The 20,285-nt window shown below is 35.9% G+C and overlaps 1 protein-coding gene across 1 annotated transcript in view; it reads left to right on the forward strand.

Annotated features, from left to right (window-relative positions):
* Positions 1-20,285, forward strand: part of CHD1 (chromodomain helicase DNA binding protein 1) — a gene marked incomplete at its 5' end in the record, with an annotated part of 50,958 nt that extends 30,673 nt beyond the window's left edge. The window contains 21 exons of the mRNA XM_084278415.1: positions 786-938; positions 1,349-1,420; positions 2,645-2,794; positions 3,328-3,476; positions 3,749-3,845; positions 3,933-4,028; positions 5,001-5,177; positions 5,365-5,525; positions 6,970-7,011; positions 7,688-7,818; positions 8,227-8,365; positions 9,000-9,150; positions 10,099-10,221; positions 10,679-10,813; positions 12,685-12,942; positions 13,362-13,502; positions 14,448-14,626; positions 18,124-18,220; positions 18,426-18,483; positions 19,372-19,582; positions 19,776-20,285. Of these exons, the coding sequence (XP_084134541.1) occupies positions 786-938; positions 1,349-1,420; positions 2,645-2,794; positions 3,328-3,476; positions 3,749-3,845; positions 3,933-4,028; positions 5,001-5,177; positions 5,365-5,525; positions 6,970-7,011; positions 7,688-7,818; positions 8,227-8,365; positions 9,000-9,150; positions 10,099-10,221; positions 10,679-10,813; positions 12,685-12,942; positions 13,362-13,502; positions 14,448-14,626; positions 18,124-18,220; positions 18,426-18,483; positions 19,372-19,582; positions 19,776-20,136 (3,081 nt within the window). The 3' untranslated portion in view covers positions 20,137-20,285. The remainder of the gene's footprint in view (positions 1-785; positions 939-1,348; positions 1,421-2,644; positions 2,795-3,327; positions 3,477-3,748; positions 3,846-3,932; positions 4,029-5,000; positions 5,178-5,364; positions 5,526-6,969; positions 7,012-7,687; positions 7,819-8,226; positions 8,366-8,999; positions 9,151-10,098; positions 10,222-10,678; positions 10,814-12,684; positions 12,943-13,361; positions 13,503-14,447; positions 14,627-18,123; positions 18,221-18,425; positions 18,484-19,371; positions 19,583-19,775) is intronic.

The raw sequence follows: 20,285 nt of genomic DNA on the forward strand, positions 1-20,285 counted from the left end.
AATTTGGCATCTCCTAAAATTTTATCCCAAGCATCTTCACCTAAAGAGGCTTCATGTTTTCCACATTAAATTTCACATATGCTGAAGTTTCTGTTTTTCCTAGTGGAGCTGAGAAAACAGTTTTTAGGTGGGTTAGCATTAGACATGACAAAGATTTCTCTCACTTTATCTTCCCCAAGAAGTTTGATTGATAGACTTTGCTTAAAAATACTTAGAGTTAAGCAACAGTACTTAGTTCTTTTAAAAAGATGGGAAGTGAAGAGAAAGTAGTACTAAGATATGAATTTTCCTCAATTGTAGCTCTTACTGGTTGCCAAATTTGAATATTGTACATGACAAAGAATAACTTGGGCTTACATCATAACTACTTAAATTTTTAAGCCTGTGTATTTACTTCATAGTTTTTATAAGATATAAATTTGAGAGGGAACAGAGCGATGTTTTTTCTCTAAATATGTGAGTTAGTAATCCCGTTTGTTTCAATTAGAATCAACTGAACTAAAATCAGCAGAAACCTTTGTGTTCAGTTAATGCTGCAGACTAATAAATGTATTTAGTCATTTTATGGGCATATGAGTCTGGTGTCTATGTTATGTGGGAGTGTTTCGTTCTAGGAGACTATTTTATGCACATTTTAAAGCTATAAAATTCTAAAGGAATGTCGAAATTTGCTTTTTCTTCCTACAGCAACAGAAAGAAAAGAATCTCCAATGTCTAACTGACTGCAGTGTTTCTCAGTGTTGAGAGAAACTGATTTTGTAATACGTATTTCTTATTTTTTGTAGCATTTGATACGTAGCAGTGGGAAACTAATCCTTCTTGACAAGCTACTGATTCGCCTGCGAGAACGTGGCAATCGAGTTCTGATTTTCTCACAGATGGTGAGGATGCTGGACATCCTAGCAGAGTATCTGAAGTATCGTCAGTTTCCCTTTCAGGTAAGAATCTTGGTGGTAGTAGCCAAGAAGCTTTGGTCTTGAATATAAGAAAAATCTTTTCTTTACTCTGAGTGTGACTGGAACACTTGAGCAGGGTGTCTAGAGGTTATGGAATCTCCATCCACTGAGACATTCAAAAGCTACCTGGACATGACCTTGGGCAGCATGCTTTAGCTGTCCCTGCCTGAGAGACAAGATGACCTCCAGAAGTGTTTGTGATCTTTCTCTGGATAGGTTAACACTTACTATATACTAAATAGTATTTTGAAATGAAACTGATGGATTTATAAAGGTCTGTTAAGTGTTACATTTCTTTTTTTAACCATTTTGGCAGTTGAAATTTCAAGTTGCTCTCCTTTTGAATATAGCATCAGGAATTGCTTTTTAACTGTAGCATTTAATCTCTCTAGAGGCTTGATGGATCAATAAAAGGAGAATTGAGGAAACAAGCACTGGACCATTTTAATGCAGAAGGATCAGAGGTATGTGGGTTTTTGTTTGTTTTCAAAGGAATATGCTTTATTTTTTCTCAAGAATTGCAAAAAATATTGCACAAAAAAGGCGGCTGAGTGAAGAATATAGCAGTAAGGTTGAAAAGTTATTTTACTGCCTACACTGTAAATGTTACATCTGCTGTTTATTTTTCTTTAATAAGAGATCAAATAGAAAACACATACAAAAGTTATATTTAGTTGGTTGGGGAGCTAATTTTTTGTCTAATGCTCTTTGTCAATGTAACTTTAATTGATGTGAAAATGCTGCAGAAATTTAGTCTTAGCTTTGCAACGGTGTAGAACTCAACAATGCTTACAAGAGCATTAAATTTACACAAGCACTTAGGATGAAAAACATCCTGTGGCAATTGGCAGAACTAACATGTATATCCATTCATGAACAATCATCCCTAAATATTTCAAAACTGGCTTCTGTTAGTCTTCGTTTGGTGCCACCTACTTGTCCTGAGAGAGTGAAGAACAGATTTCGGTCCATTCTTTGTGAGAAGACTGTGAGTGAATATGTAGATGTCTGTTACAGCTTCTCTTTTTTTTTTTTTAGTGGGAAGATTTGAACCTTACTTGGCATGCATAATATGCAAGCCATTTCAGACCTTTAAGTTCAGATTTTTTTCCCATACCGGCAGATTTCGGAGAAGGTTGATTTTTGTTTAGAGGTTTTGTAATTGAAGTGTAGCATTTCTCAGGTGCTGCTGAAGTTGTTTCTGCTGGGATGGAGGGAGAAGGATTTAAACTCAGTAACATAAACTTCAGGGAAAAAAGTGAACTCTGTTTCATGTGTATACCATAGTGTTGCCTTTTTCTGAATACTTTGTAGTTATACAGTACAATTTTTGAGATGAAAAGGAGCTTAAATTTAGCGCATTTAAAAAATAAAAGTGAACTATGCTTTTGTACAGCAACAAAAAAAGATTCTTAGCTTTACTTGTTCTTTTCTAAAAATTCAGAAAAAAAATCTGTATGGTTTTTTTTTGCTCATTAGTGAGCTATATTCTACAGGAAAATTTCTAACACAATTTTCAGGACTTGTTCCTTAGTATTATGGCATGTTATTTCCTGGAACTGTATTGAAATTAGTAGTATATGATTTCATAGTCTGCACTACAGACTGCATAAACAAGTGTTATATTGGTTCCTTTAAGAAGATTATGATTGTTGTATATAACACTATTTCTTGTTTTATTATTTCAGGACTTCTGCTTTTTATTGTCTACAAGAGCTGGAGGATTAGGTATCAACTTGGCATCTGCTGACACTGTAGTTATATTTGATTCTGACTGGAATCCACAGAATGATCTGCAAGCACAGGCTAGAGCACATAGGATTGGACAGAAGAAACAGGTAAGCACTTTCACATTTTAAGCTCCAAATCTGAAGGAGGGTTCCATACAATATCTGCCAACTCTGTCTGCACTGCTCAGTCTTCATGTTTTTTTAAGAAATACTTATTGCATGTGTCCAAAATACTAGTAATGCTGATTTAACTGTTTTTCAAATCTCCTCATAATATGTCTATGGCTAGGAGAGGGGGAAGAGTTGTGAGTTTGTCTGTCATGTATTCATTGGCGTCGTGTTGTTCTAGAAAATAACTGCTACATTTGGCATATCCCCCTTGTTTAAGTATTTCTTGGTTCTCTTCAGAAGACGTAGAGTAATAAATAGAAATATGACAGTTTTGCCTGTTACAATGCTTGTACCAAACTGAAGCTTAAAATAAGACAGGTCTAAGAGTATATTCTCTGTCTTTTTAAAATCTTTCTGTAATGATCGTGGTAACATAATTAAACTAGCATTTTGTATTTTAAATCAGTGAAGAAGTTCAGAAAAATGAGATTTCTTCTTGTTGTTGCTTCCTTTTTTTGAAATGTATGTAGGTTAATATTTACCGGCTAGTCACAAAAGGATCCGTAGAAGAAGATATTCTTGAAAGAGCCAAGAAAAAGATGGTGTTAGATCATTTAGTAATTCAGAGAATGGACACTACAGGGAAAACCGTACTGCATACAGGCTCTACTCCTTCAAGGTATATTTATGTTCATTTCCATATCAATTTATCCTTAATTATAGTTGACATATAAAAATATAAGTTACAGTACTTCATTAATGAAAGGAAAACAAGCTTAAATAAATAGATGCAAAGGCTTTGCATGTTTTTATTTACCTATTAAATGTGTATATATGTATAGATAAGTATAGGGTTTTTTAAGAGTATAAAGAAAACTTACTTGGCTCATGATTTATAGAGATTTTTCATGTTACTAAGATAAAATACTTTTCCTGAACTCTTTATTTCAGCTCAACGCCTTTTAATAAGGAGGAGTTATCAGCTATTTTAAAGTTTGGTGCTGAGGAACTTTTTAAAGAACCTGAAGGGGAAGAACAGGAGCCCCAGGTAAGTAGTGTTTGTGGACTAGAGCAACCAAAAAAATATGTATGAATTAGTTCATTGTAAAGCAAAACTACAATTTTTTTTTTTTAGGAAATGGATATAGATGAAATCTTGAAGAGGGCTGAAACTCGGGAAAATGAGCCTGGTCCGTTAACTGTAGGAGATGAGTTGCTTTCACAGTTCAAGGTATTGCTTTGTTCCCTCCCTCCTGCTATTAATTACAATTTCTTTTACGATTGATACTATCTTTCTTTTTTGTACCTATCTGTCTCTTCATCCTTATGAAACAGATGCCTCAGTCTGCTCTTTTTGCAATGTCTTTCCACCTATATATGATACCTACTACCACTATAAACATTTAAAAATATATGATGTATTTTGCTAATACAATATTTTTGAATGTGTTATTGATTATATTTAATTAATGTATTTAGCTAATACACTATTTATGAATGCACTAGTTACTATAATCCTAGTTAGTGGGGTTTTTACTGCCTCTTTTGTTAGGTAGCCATGGTATTGCTGAATGCAAAATATGAAGCTAGTGTTTCTTAGTCAGTGGCTTCTAGAAATAGTTTTTAGCCCTCAAGTAAACTTGAATGCCCAGATATTTTAAGCATTATCAGTTGAACCTATTATAATGTGGATGCAAAAAATGCAAACCATGATGTATTTGTTTAGATTGTCAGATTATTAAATAGCTCTCCTGCTGATGGATTATCTGCAATTTATTTTGTTTCTACAGTATATTAATGTTTGGTTAGTTTTATATTATTATAGTTTCACATTAACTCAGGCATTCAATGTTGTTATCCTTATTTTAAAGGAAGTTAAACAACAATCATGGCTTTTGGGGATGCATTTCATTCACTGTCCGTTATTAGTCAGCTTGGAAGAGAAGAAAAAGATTCTTATCTAAGCCTGTATTGTCTGTGTCTGTTTCATAAACAAATAAAAATACGTTCATAAGAGACAGCATCTCAGGAAGCATTTTGCCTGTGTAGACTTTGTAGATACGCTATTGTTTTAATATATGGAGATCTATAAGCATAAAAATACGCGATCTAGAATTCTGTTTTCCTGAAATATCACTTGCCCAATTTTTTTAAAAAAGTCATATATTGATTTGATGAAAATACATATACTCTGATATATAAGGTGGCCAATTTTTCCAATATGGATGAAGATGATATTGAGTTGGAACCAGAAAGAAATTCAAGAAATTGGGAAGAAATAATTCCAGAAGTCCAGCGCCGAAGAATAGAAGAGGAGGAAAGACAGAAAGAACTTGAAGAAATATACATGCTTCCAAGGATGAGAAACTGTGCAAAACAGGTGTCTCTTGTTTCTGACTGGCTTCAACTTTTATGTTGCTGTTGGTTTAGTTTATTTCTTGGGGATTATTATTGGGTTTGGGGTTGTGGTTTGCTGGGTTTTTTTCTCAACACATGTTTTTGACAGACTAGGTAAAACTTAGGTTTGTTAATTGCACAGCTTTGAACTATTTATTCTGACACTGCAGATCAGCTTTAATGGAAGTGAAGGGAGGCGCAGCAGGAGCAGAAGATACTCTGGGTCTGACAGTGACTCCATCTCAGAAAGAAAAAGGCCAAAAAAACGTGGAAGACCACGAACTATTCCCCGAGAAAATATTAAAGGATTTAGTGATGCAGAGATCAGGCGGTAAGATATGGAGAAACATCTGTGTTTAAAGGGACAGGATGATTTTATTATTACAGACCTTTGAAGTACAGAAGGTGGTATAATTTTCCTGAATTTATTTGAATTTAATTTTATTCTGGGCATTTAATGTTTTGCTTTGTGGTAATGACATAATAAACTGTCATTTCGATAATTTAAATCCATTTTAGTGAAGGGATAGAAGTAGGTTTGAAAAATACCTTTAACTGTTTTCAATATATCAATTCCTGCAACTCAAAGATATTTCATAGAATAGTTTGGGTTGGAAGAGACCTTTAGAGCAACCCCTCTGCTATGGGCAAGGAAACTTCCAACTAGATCAAAAAGGTGCTTAAAGCCCTGTCCAACCTGGCCTTGAACACTTCCAGGGAGGTAAAAAGACAGTGATTTCAAAAAAAAAATTATTACAATAAACGAGCTTTTAACATACAAGCAAAATAATTAGCTTCCTGTCATTTTATCTAAAAACTGAAGTGATGTAAGGATACGTAAATATTTTTGATGATTTAAGTGACACTCTTATTTGAACGGATTTCACAGAATTTAGGGTTTTGAAGGGACCTGCAGAGATCAAGTCCAACCCCTCTTTAAGCTTCTTGACAGTGAATTGATGTTATATCCTACTTTTTAAAACTAATAGATATAAAATCCTATTTAAATCTTTTACAGCAGGTCACTTAAATACTTGGTTTAAAAGATTTTTTTTGGTAGAAAGAGGAACTGTATTGTTTTACCTTTTTGGGTTTGTGAAATACTACTTTTATTCTGAATTTAAGTATGCATGTTTCTAAAACCTGTGAAGTGTCAGAAATATTTTTGGCTAGTGAAATACTTTTAAAGATCATTTTTTGCCTTTCCATATCATCTAACTGGTACTTTTCTAAAGGTATTGTGTTGTGCTTGCATTAGCAATTTCAGGCTTTGATTGTTAAGGAAACGTTAAAAAATAATTTTTGTTCCTTTACTTTTATTTCCTTACTATAGGGAGTACCTCAGGTCTCTTTCCATCATTTACTCCCACAGAGAGTCTCTATCTTTTATGTCTTTTCCAAAATCTTCATATCATCTGTTGCAAATTTCTCCTTTTACTACATAAGGCATAGCATAGTGCCTGAAATCTCTATTTACTGGAAATCCATGCTGAATTTTTATGATTGGGCACATCCAGATACTGAATATTGTGTTTTGCGAAATTATTAAAATAGTTTCTCAAATTGCGCCTTCTATTGTTTTATTTTAATTGATTCTTAAATCAGTAAAACTCTGACTTTGGGTTATCTAGATATACAAAGCTGCTCTACTGTCTATTTCTTTTTATTTGCTATCCATGTAGTATAATACTAAGATAAATAATTGTATTAATGCAATTTAAAATCCACTGTTGTTAAATGTAAATCTAAATGGCAAAATTATTTTCTGTTACTAGGTTCATCAAGAGTTACAAGAAATTTGGTGGCCCTCTTGAAAGGTAAACCTGTTTGATTATTACTTGTGTAGCATCTTGGTATATTGGTATATTGTTCTAATGTTTAGGAAAACAGGTTCAAAGAACTCTCTGGCTGAACCGAAGATACAGTAGAGGGTCTAATCTTTTGCCTTGACTGTAACATGACTGAGTTTATCTTCCCTTTCTGCACGTATGGGCTACATGCAAAAAGCTTTCACTCTGCAGGGCTGTCTTCTGTTTTCTGTTTTTCTTCATGTTTAACTTGCTGTCTTGTTTAGTATTTGTTGGCAATAATCATTTAGTTGTCTTGTATGATAGCCTGTTAAAAGTTTATCCACTGTGACTGTTGAAGTTAGTTTTTCCTTTTCAGTTGTTATTTTTAAATTTTATTATTCCACATTAAAAAACCATTCTGATCCATATTTTGCTTAAAAATAATTATAGTCTATTATTATATCTATTATCATTCCTTTTTTTACTTTAAAGAAATGTACAGAAATTTAACTTGAAACTCTAGGGTTAGGTTCCTTTACAGTGCTGCTTCTTTTATCCTCTCATACTAGAATTGCTTTTTCTTGGGTCAGAATTTTACACAACATAGCATGTGCAGGTGACTTATAACTTAGACAGTCGTTTCTCTGGTTTCACAGTCTGAAGTTTGAGTTATGAAAATGTGTGATTTTTTTTTTTATTACAGGTTAGATGCTGTAGCTAGAGATGCTGAGCTAGTTGATAAATCAGAGACAGATCTGAGACGGTTGGGAGAGCTTGTACATAATGGATGTATTAAAGCCTTAAAGGACAATTCATCTGGACAAGAAAGAGCAGGTACAATGTGTTCAGGTGGCTTAAGGGGCAATAAAAAGGTGCCAAATCTGATCTGTTCTTGCACTCTGATCATAACAGAAAACAGGGAGGGGTTGAGGAAAATATAAACAAAAAGGTTTGAATGCTGGGTGACTTCCAAAAAGGGTTCTAGTAAGATGGCTTCTTACTTCTCAGTCCCTGATGTATCATCACTATAGAATGCAATATGCTTTTGCTTTACTGTGAAATTTAAAAGTAAACTGTTGTTATCTGGAAGATGATTCTGAAGCTTAATTCAAGCATTAAGAAAAAATAATTTGATGTAACTGAAAGTTTGGTGCTATCACATAAAATTTGTTTTCTTTATGTTTTTTTATCTATGATGTTTGTAAAGGTAAATAGGTTAATAGTTTTGTCATTTGTTTTAAGGAGGCAGACTTGGCAAAGTTAAAGGCCCAACATTCCGAATCTCAGGTGTGCAAGTGAATGCAAAACTAGTAATCTCTCATGAAGAAGAGTTGGCACCATTGCACAAATCCATTCCTGCAGATCCAGAAGAAAGGAAAAGGTATTTTATTTTTTCTTCCAGACAACTTTCACTCAAAGCACACTATGACAGCATTGTACCTGTTTTCTGTAAGGACTGGCAGCAGTAACCTGCTCCACATCTGTTCTTTCTTCCATTGGAGTAGAAGCTAGTACCAGCTTTGGCTTTTCAGTTAGATTCAGAGGGGACTGTGTTAAATTACTGATAAATACCAGGAATAGAAATTCAGGCTTGTAAGGAGCTGCTGTATGTGTCATTTCTTCTTGAGGGAAAAGCAGTATTTGTCAAAGTGCTGTGGTAATTATTTTAAGCTTCTGAAAGTTTTCTCTTGTCACCTTGAGTATCACAATCCCTAAACTATCCATTAGTTAGCAGTTACATTTGAATGATTTACACAGCTCATGCCCAGAGAGATAGGTCTGTTGTTCTTCGTATTTTTTCTTGATCAGCTTTACTGAAATGAGTGCTGAAATGTATTTGAAGTATTTTATATAAATATTAAGAAAGTATAAATATTTCGATTAATTTCTTAAATATACCAGTGTCTTAGCAGAGAGAATAAATCTTGTTACATCACCTTTAGTATGTTTCCTTCTCCCTGGTGAAGCTTCAGAAGTAAAAATCCCTTACGTGTCTCTTAATTTATTTCTGCTAGATATGTCATCCCATGCCACACCAAGGCTGCTCATTTTGATATAGATTGGGGTAAGGAAGATGATTCCAATCTGTTAATAGGCATCTATGAATATGGTTATGGCAGCTGGGAAATGATAAAAATGGATCCTGATCTTAGTTTGACCCAGAAGGTATGTCATCTACATTTCATCAAGGACTCTTTGTGTTTAGGTAACAAAGCTACTAAGAAAAATTACTGAAAGAGCTTATTTTTATCATACTAAAATTGCAGAGGCATATGGAAATTTTACTTCTTGATATCCTTCTTCTTGTGGTGTATTATTAAAATTTAAGGTCCTGTTTTCTTGCAGTCAATTATTTTGCAGTATTTTCATCTAGTTGGACTGCTGTCATTTGAATTTTCTATTAAATGTTCTAGTTTTGTCTGTTTTGTGTTCTTGAACTTCTGGGAGGAAGGTTTTTTTAGATACTTGGTTTTTTCATCCCCAGTTAATCCCCTGGTTCTTTACTTGAAGCTGCCTAAATGAGAATAGCTATGATAGAATTGGTGCAATAGTTCCTTAGCAACAGTTAGTGAGGGAAATACTGGGGTGAAATTTGTGACAGTGCCAACAGCCTATAGTTGTGAAGCTTGAGAAGCCAGGGTTATGTCAAAATTCATTTAATAATTATATCTACTCCACCTTCCATTAATTTGCTTGTTCTTTAGAATCACCCATTTGTGTTTTGGGTGTCTGCAATATCCTGAAGTGAATTTGGCATTTAGAAAATGAATGAGGTAGAGCCAGGAGTTCTGTGCATGACTGACTGGTCCAGCAGCTCAGAATTTCTTCAGTGAGCTATCAGAGTGGAAACAGGAATCTGAGCCTGGTTTCTTGAGTTTGTTTTAAAATGAAGCAATCTCCTAGACCCTGCATTGACTGCGTGATTGGAGGGAAATGAAAACATTAAAGAAATTTTCCATTGCTGCAAATACACTGGCATATTTGCTAGGTGTAGTGGAAGTAGATTGTTTTCCCTCTTCTTCTATACAGCATTTTCTATTCTGTGTGCTCCAGGCTAGCACCTTCCAAACTTGATAGTACATACAGCTGTGATACTGCTGTTGTTCTCCTCAGATTTTGCCTGACGATCCTGATAAGAAACCCCAGGCAAAGCAGTTACAGACCCGTGCAGACTACCTCATTAAATTACTGAATAAAGACCTTGCAAGGAAGGAAGCACAAAGACTTGCTGGTGCAGTAAGTAAAATTTTGCAATCCTTAGTGACATAAAACAATATACTTAGGGGCATGTCAACTGATCTTTCTTTTTCTAGTTCTAGTATTTTTTTTTCTTTGTTCTAGTGCTACTCGGTTACTAATGTTACATGAGACTAATTCAAAAAATGAATCATGAGTTTCATGTTCTATTATTTTATTATTTCTATATATTCTGTACTGTTGCACTGTGCTCTGTATCCAGTCCTGAGAAAATTGGTGATCGTAAGTGACAATGAAATGAAGTGAACCTTCTATTTGATGTAAAAAAAAAAAAATCCCACTAAAAACCAAACCACCAAAAAAAATACAGGCAAACTATCGAAACTCAAATCTACACTTTTTTTGTTTGTTTGTTTGGGTTTTGGGGGGGGGGTGTGCAGCTGTAGTACAAAGGTGCTTTTCAGTTGACATATTAAAGAGACCAATTTGTATTCAGGGCAATTCAAAGAGAAGGAAAACAAGAACTAAGAAGAATAAGGTGATAAAGGCTGCAAAAATGAAAGAAGAAATAAAAAGTGATTCTTCACCACAACCTTCAGAAAAATCTGATGAAGATGATGAGGAAGATAAGGTAACTGGCTTTCATATGGTGAAGATAGCTATTCAGTTCTACCTATTAGTATTGTTTTCTATTTTATGATCTGCTTAAAGCAACTATATGTCATACTTTTGCTTTGGCACTGCAGTTGATGTTACATCAATACAAGCACATAGTGCAATGTATCTATTTTAATGATAAACCAGAAGCCAAGGAATTAGGAATGGCTTTCCAGATTATATTACTAAAAAATACTGTGCTCTAATTGCAAGTGTCATTGCTTAGTTTCAGCGGTTGTTAAAGACTTCAACATTGTATGTGCTAGAAATTGAACCTTGATTATAAAACAACTGGGTTTTTTGGCCGATGTCTTATTACTACTGATAGTGATTCTTCAGGTAAAGTTGGTTTTTTGTTTGTATGTTGTGGTGTGTGGTTTTTTGTTTTGTTTTTTTTTTAATTCAGGCTCTAGAAAGACAGACCAAGCTCAGTTAGATTGAGCAGCATGGTATTTCAAGACTTCAATGTGAAAACTCCTGTATATGATACGGCTTTCTTTACCCAAAAGATTACTTAACTGGCTACTGAGTCTTGTGTTCTGTTACTTCTGATACATCCTTTTGGGCCCCTGCTTTTGGTGGGGTTTTCTTATATCTAGGCATACAGCAGAAACCACTCAAAATAAAAACTTAGATAAAGGTCAGGGACTAGTTTTATGACTTTTAAAGTAGTTGAAATAAATTGGTGCAATTTTATATTTGCCATTATAATACTTAATACTTTGCTTAAAATAAATTAAATTTGAAGTGTCTTATGTAACCTTTTAAAATTACTGTAAAGCGCTGTGATTGTCTGCTCTAGAGGAAAAAATACTTGTGCAAATACAATTCAAACTGAGTCTGTCTTAGAAGAACCATGACACATCTACAAAAAAATAATTTTAACTGTGCAATGAAGAATAAAATGTAAAGCCAGAAAAAAACCCCACAAGAGCCAACTGTGAATATAGACCAGTTTATATTTATAGATACAGAAATTTGTCTAGAATGTGGCCTGTAAGCGTTACCATACTTCATGGTAAATTGACATGGGCAACTGAACCCTAAAACTAAGCACATTAGGTGTTCAGACATCTTAAGAGTGTTAGACTTCACCCCCACTTAAAAATGGAAGACGTTGCCAGTCAGTTTAAGGAAAGTGCCTTGCGTGCTGTCCCCTTAGAATATTTAGTAACACATAACCATCACTTTGATAATTTTGGACACAGACTAATAGTCTAACTCCAGAGAACTGGACCATATACAAAAATGGTCTTTAACCATCTAAACAGTTGGCTTTAGCTACTTAGCTGCCATACTGTATGCAGTATTTAAAACTTTGCTGTTCAATTGCTAGAATCTTCAGGAAACTCCTGAAGTCACTGGGAAGTTTTCATGATTCTTAAGTACTGGAGATATGGTTGGGCTGATTACTTGATAGCTCATTGAAGTAATTTCTTTGGATTCATGTATTGGGCATTCTTTCACCTTCTATATGTGCTCTTTCCAGGGTGTACTTCAGATCAGTTCACAGAATGACAGAATGGTTTTGCATTGGAAGGGACCTCAAAAATCCTCTAGTTCCAGTCTTCAGGCATAGAATTCTGAATTAAATGGACATTATTTTTCACACACCCCCGCCCCCCCATCGCTGCCAAGTCAATACTTGCTTTTGTCACATCAAGGGAGTGAATAAGTAGTTCTTACCTTTCCTTACAACTGCTTTCAGCTCTATTTGATTGGTGTTAAAACTATGTAAAAAAAAAAAGGGAAAGAAATAGTGTTATAATTTCATATAAAATTTCATATAAAAGTCATATAGATAGGAACTCAGTTTGATGTGACATATATGCTTGCATATTGCAGGATGAGATTGTTTCAGTGAAACATCCACATAAAAAAAATAAAGCAGAAAAAGAAAATGAAGAAAAGCCTGAGCCAAATATTGGTATAAAGAAGGAAGCTGAAGAAAAAAGAGAGACAAAAGAAAAGGAAAATAAGAGGGATTTGAAAAGGGAAAAAAAAGAAAAAGAGGATAAGAAAGAATTAAAAGATAATAAAGAAAAGAGAGAAAACAAAGTTAAAGAATCCACACAGAAAGAAAAAGAAGTAAAGGAAGAGAAGGTAACTAGGTTTACTTACTTATATAGCACTAGAAAAGATCACTAGGATTTTGTGAATGATTAAGATAAAAAGGTATTTTGGATCTTGTCTCAGTTGTCATTTCATTGAAGTCTCTTACATCATTTGACGTTTTATTTTTACTACCTGAAACCATGAAGGCAGGCATATGAAATGGGAAATTACATCTTCAATGATACATATCTTAGGTGGACTGAGAGTACAAGTGCGTGCAAGAAATTCTCTTACTCCTTTTCCATTCTACTTTGCCATCCCACAGTGAAACTAAAATGCACTCTCATATCAGTATGGGTTTTATTGCTATTATTGACGAGAAAGCAGTAGTTACAAGGCTTGTCATTATTATAGGATAATTTGAGCCAAAATAAGTTTACTTAAGTATTTTTCTATCTTGTTCTTAGGTAAACGAAATAAAATCTGAAAATAAAGAAAAAAATAAAAAAATTCCATTGTTGGATACTCCAGTTCATATTACTGCAAGTAGTGAACCAGTTCCTATATCAGAAGAATCTGAAGAACTAGACCAGAAGACTTTTAGTGTGGTAAGTTCCTTTTCAGTGAGATAGTGTTTATATCAGTAGTCTAAATGAGGACATTTTCCTGTTACTGACACTGTTAAAGTAATTTTAATTCCTTTCCAAATGTTTGTGCTTTGATGTTTTATTTTACTTTTTTAATGTACAGAATTCCTTTTGTTTTTACTGGGAGTAATTCTTGGCTGGTTCTGTGTATAGAGCAACATTTTTTTAGTCCAGGCTTTTTGTTCTGGAGTGTATGTTTATCATTATGTTACAGTCAGTTGCAGTCTAATTAGCATATTTAACTATACATTTAAATGGAAATTACTGCTGTGGGTTGTTCACGCTTAACTAATTTGCCCTTTATGACAACAGGAATATATATTTCATCTGTTTATATCTGTTTACTTTGCCATTGTAGTTAGAATGTTATTTCTAAGCAAGGGTATGTAATTTAAATCGTGCTGGTTTTGTGTAGATGTAATATTAAAACACATGATTCAAAGTAAATTCCAGAGCACACATACAATGTACGTGTGTAGCCATCGCTGTTGTTACTAATCTAGGCATACCTGAACTATCTTTACTCTAGATAGCACAAATTTTACAAAGGACTGAAGTTTAAAAACTAAGAGAAGCAATATTGATCCTTTCCTGAACACCAGGTTTAATTATTGCAGAAAGCATCTGTTTGCAATGTATTGGACACTCTCATTTTTAAATTTAACGTTTAAATTTGTCATTGAGTTTGTATAGCTTTTGAGGTGCTAAAAGATACGTCACCTTCTACATGCTTGTGCTGAAAGTTATAATTGTGAAACCTAGTTTCTTGTGTTTCATTTGGATTGTAACAATATCATCTTTGCTTCTGTGCATGTGTATGTATATCTTACAGGCAAGTGTGGGTCATGTTTTAGAATTCTTTTTTTTTCTCCTTGAATTAATAAATTCTTTTTTTCCATTTTACAGTGCAAAGAAAGAATGAGGCCTGTCAAAGCAGCATTGAAACAGCTGGATCGACCAGAGAAGGGCCTTTCTGAAAGAGAGCAGCTGGAACATACTAGACAGTGTCTGATCAAAATTGGGGATCACATTACTGAATGTTTGAAGGAATACACAAATCCTGAACAAATTAAACAATGGAGAAAGTAAGTTACTTTTTCTTTAAAAAAGGTACATCTATAACTTTTTCTGTGAAGCAGGGTACTTTTTAATTATTTCTCTCATTTTCTATTCTCCCTTTCTTGCATCTTTCTTCTGGCTTAAATAGGAATGTATAAAAAGATGATTATAAATTGTTCTGACTTCTTATAGATTGACTTTTTCATACTGCATAGCAGTGTATTTTGCCCAGTAGGTGGAGTCATCTTGCTTCTTAAAACTGGTGTTTAGTGGAAAGACAATTCCTACATTTAAGGACCAGGTATTTTTCAACTTGAAAGTTTTTTTGGTGTTTTGAAATACCTGCTAAAAATAGGCAGTTTTAAATTTGTGTTGAGCTTTGTGTGAATTATGAGTTGTTGAATTCTTTATTCTTTTTCAAATAAATGCTAAAATTAAATGACAGATATTAACTATGACTTGATAAAAGTGATCACCGTAATGCACTCAGGTATTTTTCGGAGAAGGAAGAACAGATTGCATCTTTGAGGTGACAAAAATCTGTGGTTTGTAAACATCTTAGATTTCATTTTTCCATTCTTAATGCGATTTGAGTTACCTTTATCAGAGTGTACACTTCAATCTTTTATGGGTGAAAACACATCCTGCACTTTCATATGCAAAAGTCTTTTAAGTGCTTCATTTGCTTGAAGACTTCTGTTAGTGTAGAATGCCTCTGCTGGTTTTGCTTGCTTTAGTTCGGACTATTAAGGAAGATTCCTGTTCAGCCAAAGCTAGCCTCCTGCCCTGCCTGCTTGACTTCAAATGTTTTGGAATTGCCTGTTCCTGTGCTTAAAAAAGTACTTAAAGTGAACAGCATTGATGAATCCCAGTGCCTTCAAGACCAGTTTCCCGGGAGACCTTACCGACTGGTTCCCTGAGCAACCCAGAGTCTGCTTTCCTCCTATCTAATGTTGAAGTTTTGGGGGCAGTTTTCTTCCTCTCAACAAAGACTTTAAATTCCACTACTTCATGGTCACTATGGCCAAGACTGCTACCTACCTCCAGTTTCCCCACAAGACCTTCTCTGTTGAGAAGCAAGAGGTCTAGGTGGACCTCATCCACTTGCTTTAGGAATCTCATGGACCTGTTTGTGTTAGCTGTGTGGTGTTCCCGGTTAACGTCTACTCAAGTATGTATTTCAGCTATCTTTAAGAAATGTGGTTAAGCTACTCAGCTTGTGCAAAGTTGTACAGGTGTCAGTAAGGTTCACCATTGACTGGTTGTCTACTTTTGCAAACCTCTAGACCAAAATTCTAATGTTTAAATAATTATGTGAAGTAACAGACTGTTGCACCTTCAGGTAGTTCTGACACTAGTGTTCTGTAGTCTCTTTTAAGCATTCCACTTGTCAGTGTAACTGAAAGAATTCAGGACTTTAGATCTGTTACCTGTGATCATAGAAGCAAATCTTTTCTTCAGGGTTTTGGCATCTTCACAGCAAAGGTCTTGATTTATTTTTCTTTTCATTTCTTTAAGCACAGAGTAGGCATAAGTTTATTGTCATGCCACTTCCATCCTCTTTTGCAGTTTTTATTTCTCTTAAAAAGCTTTGACCAGGCTTTGGTATTCTGTGGAAAAATTCAGTGATACTTTGACATATGTCACATATGTCAAATGTCTTACTTTGTAAGAGACTTAAGGTTTTTTTACTTACTTTACTTACCTGTTTTTTATTAACTGAGTGGTAAATATTCAGAATGCAAACAAATGTTCAGAAGACATACATAGATTGATAGCTACGGTTTTAAAAGGTTTCACAAATCATTCTTGTAATACAGTTGCACTCTCTATGTACTTTGCACTCAAGTACGTATGGAAACAATTGCAGTGTGATATTGTTAAAGCAATTAATCTCTCAAATGTTTGAAAAATAGCTGGGTAATGTTTACTGTGCAGCTAGGCAATACTTTGTCAATTTTACAGTGTTTCTGGTTTACTTGAAGTACTACTCCAGTAATTTCAGTTAAATCCATACTCTGTGTGGTGGTTTAGGCCTGGCTGGAGGCCAAATGCCCACCAAAGTCGGTCTATCACTCCGCTTTTAAGTTGGACAGGGGAGAAAATATATATTGAGAGGCTTTAGGTATCAGTGGAAGGACAGGGAGATCATCCTGTCATCAGCGTCACGGGCAAAACAGACTCAACACGGAGTGAAGGAAAGAAAACTCTCTAATTTATTACACTGCACTACAAAGAACAGTGAAAACTGGAGTCGGGAGCGAGACCAGATCTTAAAACACTTTCCCCCCACCTCTCCCTTCTTAGCAAACTTTAGTCAGAATTTTGATCCCTTCTTCCCTCCCATTGTGGAACAGGGCGGGGCAGGGACTGGGGAAAATGGGGTTCTCGGTAGCACCTTCCCCCACCCCTCCATTCTAAGCAGACTTCCCTTTAGCCATGATCTTGCTCCCTTCTTCCCCCCGATCATGGCACAGGGGAGCAGGGACTGGGAAAATGGGGTTCTTGGTTACTTCTTCATGAGCTCTTTTCCTTTTCCAGATCTTAAAACACCTCTACCTCCCCTACCTCCCCCCGCCCCCGTGCTTCCTTCTTAGCAGATTTCACTCTAGTCATGATTTCACTCCCTTCTTCACCCCAATCGCAGCACAGGGGGGCAGGGACTGGGAGATGGGGGCTTCGGTCAGTCCCTTGCAAGTTGGTTTCCTTGGTAGCTGGGAGGGGGGATTCATTCCACACCCTCCCGCTGCTGCACCGCGGGGTCCCACCCACAGGAGACAGTCCTCCACGAACTTCTCCAATGTGAGTCCTTTCCCACAGGGCTTTAGCTCTTCACCAGCTGCCCTGGCGTGGGTCACTGCTATGGCGGGCAGTCATAAATCACAATGTCTCTCCAGTCCTCCATGGGGTTACAAGCCTTCCCCCAGCAAACCTGTTCCAGCGCAAATCTCTCTCTTGCTCATCTCTGTACGTTGCAAGTGCTGTCAGGGGCTTGCTCCAACGTGGGTCACAGCATCTTCTCTATGTCTCCACCTGCTTCATCCAGTGTGGAGCCTCTCCACAGGCTGCAGGTGGGGTCTCGGCCTTTTCCATGGGCTGTGGGGGGACACCCGCTCCACGCTGGGTTTCTCCACGAGAACCTCGTGGGGCATTTTTTAACTCTCTGATTCCTGGGGTGCCTCCACCCCAACCCTGCCCAGCCTTGGTGTCTGCACAGCTCCTTACATCTTCTCACTCCCTTCTCCAGTGGCAAAATGCAGCTGCCAACAGGTTTTTTTTTTTTGTTCTATATGTGATTCACAGAGGTGCTGTGACCAGCTCTGATTGGCTCAGCCTTGGGTCAGAAGTGACTTTGGCTGTGAATTGGCTGTTGTTTACAATTGGAGCCTGGCAGAAAACTGTAACTGCTGCTTACAAAAACCATCTCAACAGCACAGCTACACAAAAACTGCAACACTGTTACTTAATACAAGGAAAAACAAATGTATAGAAGAATTATAATTTCTCTTATTTTCTTCTTCAGAAATTTGTGGATTTTTGTCTCTAAGTTCACAGAATTTGATGCCAGAAAGCTGCACAAACTGTATAAACATGCAATCAAAAAACGCCAAGAGTCTCAGGTAATGTTTTCAGACCGCTTCATAATACATGGATATGTAAATTATTTAAACTATTTTATTAGATATGATTGTAAGGAATACAGAAATACACTTGAAGTGGTATTTGCATTTTTAGTATAGTAGTCTGTTTTGTTAAGATATTTTTCTAATGAATTCACACAAACTTTTGGATTTATCCATGAGTTTTTGTACTTGTCTCTTCTAGCAACACAATGACCAGAATATTAGCAGCAGTGTGAACACACATGTAATTAAAAATCCAGGTAAGAAACCCAAGATATCTAACACAAGAATATATTGAAGTTTTCACACTTCATTTCACATGTTTTCTAGATTTATCTCCCATGGTGCTGTGTATCATAGAACTGATTAGCAAAACCCTACTACTTGGCTGATGAAATCCAGCTGGGAGCAGACTGAAGTTGGTACTTAATGGTTTTGGTAGCAAGCTGTTTGATATCTGAGATATTCTTTATGTTTAATTTCTGGGGGGAAGAGACATCTGCTCAACCCCTGTAAATTTCTTGGAAATTCTGTGCCTGTTTGTATCTGTTGAAATACACTACCATGTAAGAAAGCAAGCTATTCCTTGGAGTCAACAGTTTGTAGTTAGTTACAGGCACTGTGGACAGTAACACTGATCCTTCTAGGCTCCCACATCTGCTGCCTTGTAATACTTCCTTTTATCTTGTGTTACCTAACATTTTGAGTGTATTTTCATGGACTTAAAATCAATATTCCACCAATTAGGAATACCACTGAAAGTATTTTATTAACGATGTATACCTTTAAAACTTCTTTAAGTTAAGGCCATCCCTTTTAGAGAGGATGTTGATACCATTCTGTCCAAAATTACTCCACCAAAGGCACCTCTGCTCACGGCTTATTTAAGCCACAAACTGAATGGAGAGTTTGACAAATTTGGTTTTGGAGTCCTATAAATCTACGTTCTGGCTTGCTTCCCTCTTACTTCTGTGTTTCTCTCAGTTCATTCACACTAGTGTATGTATCTTGCAACTATTTAGATCTTGTTTCTATCAAATTACATTATCATTTTCATACTGCTTTACATCTGACAGGTAAAAGTGCTGTTTGAATTAGGTGAAGTAGAGATTTTGAGACAACATTTTAACCTATGCTTTATTAAACAGATGTGGAAAGACTGAAGGAGAATACAAACCATGATGACAGTAGCAGGGACAGTTATTCTTCTGATAGACATTTTGCACAATACCACGATCATCATAAAGACAGGCATCAGGGAGATGTTTACAAGAAAAATGACTCTAGGAAAAGACCTTATTCAGCCTTCAGCAATGGAAAAGATCACAGAGACTGGGATCACTACAAACAAGACAGTAGGTGGGTTTCTTCAGCAGTTTTAACATCTGTTCAGAATTCCTTTTCTGTTAATTGAGGCACCAAAACATCCTTTTTGCGTAATGCAAAATAGAAAAGATGATACCACTCTGATGCAGTCCTGTTCATTTGACTTAATTGTGGCTCTTAAATGTGTGTTCGGTAAACACTAACACAAATAATTCCTGTCTTTTAGATACTACAGTGATAGTAAACACAGAAAGTTAGATGACTACAGGAGCAGAGACCACAGGTCAAACTTGGAAGGAAGTCTGAAAGACAGCAGGGGTCACTCAGATCACCGTTCCCACTCAGACCACAGGATACATTCAGATCACCGCTCCGCTTCCGAGTACAGCCATCATAAGTCTCGAGATTACAGGTACCACTCAGACTGGCAAATGGACCACAGGGCTTCGGGTAGTGGTCCAAGGTCACCGTTAGATCAGAGGTCTCCTTATGGTTCAAGATCTCCCCTAGGACACAGATCTCCGTTTGAACACTCGTCAGATCACAAAAACACACCTGAACATACGTGGAGTAGCCGGAAAACATAACAAAGACTGACACTCTCTGGACCTTCTTTTAGCCATATACAGTAAACTAATACAGTAATTGCCTTACATGACTTGAAAGATATGGACTGGATATTCTATCAGTAGCAGTATTGTTACTTCTTTCCAGGATGCAAGGTCTATTATCCCAA

This window comes from Gallinula chloropus (assembly GCF_964237585.1).
Source record: "Gallinula chloropus genome assembly, chromosome: Z".
Classification (NCBI taxonomy): Eukaryota; Metazoa; Chordata; class Aves; order Gruiformes; family Rallidae; genus Gallinula; species Gallinula chloropus.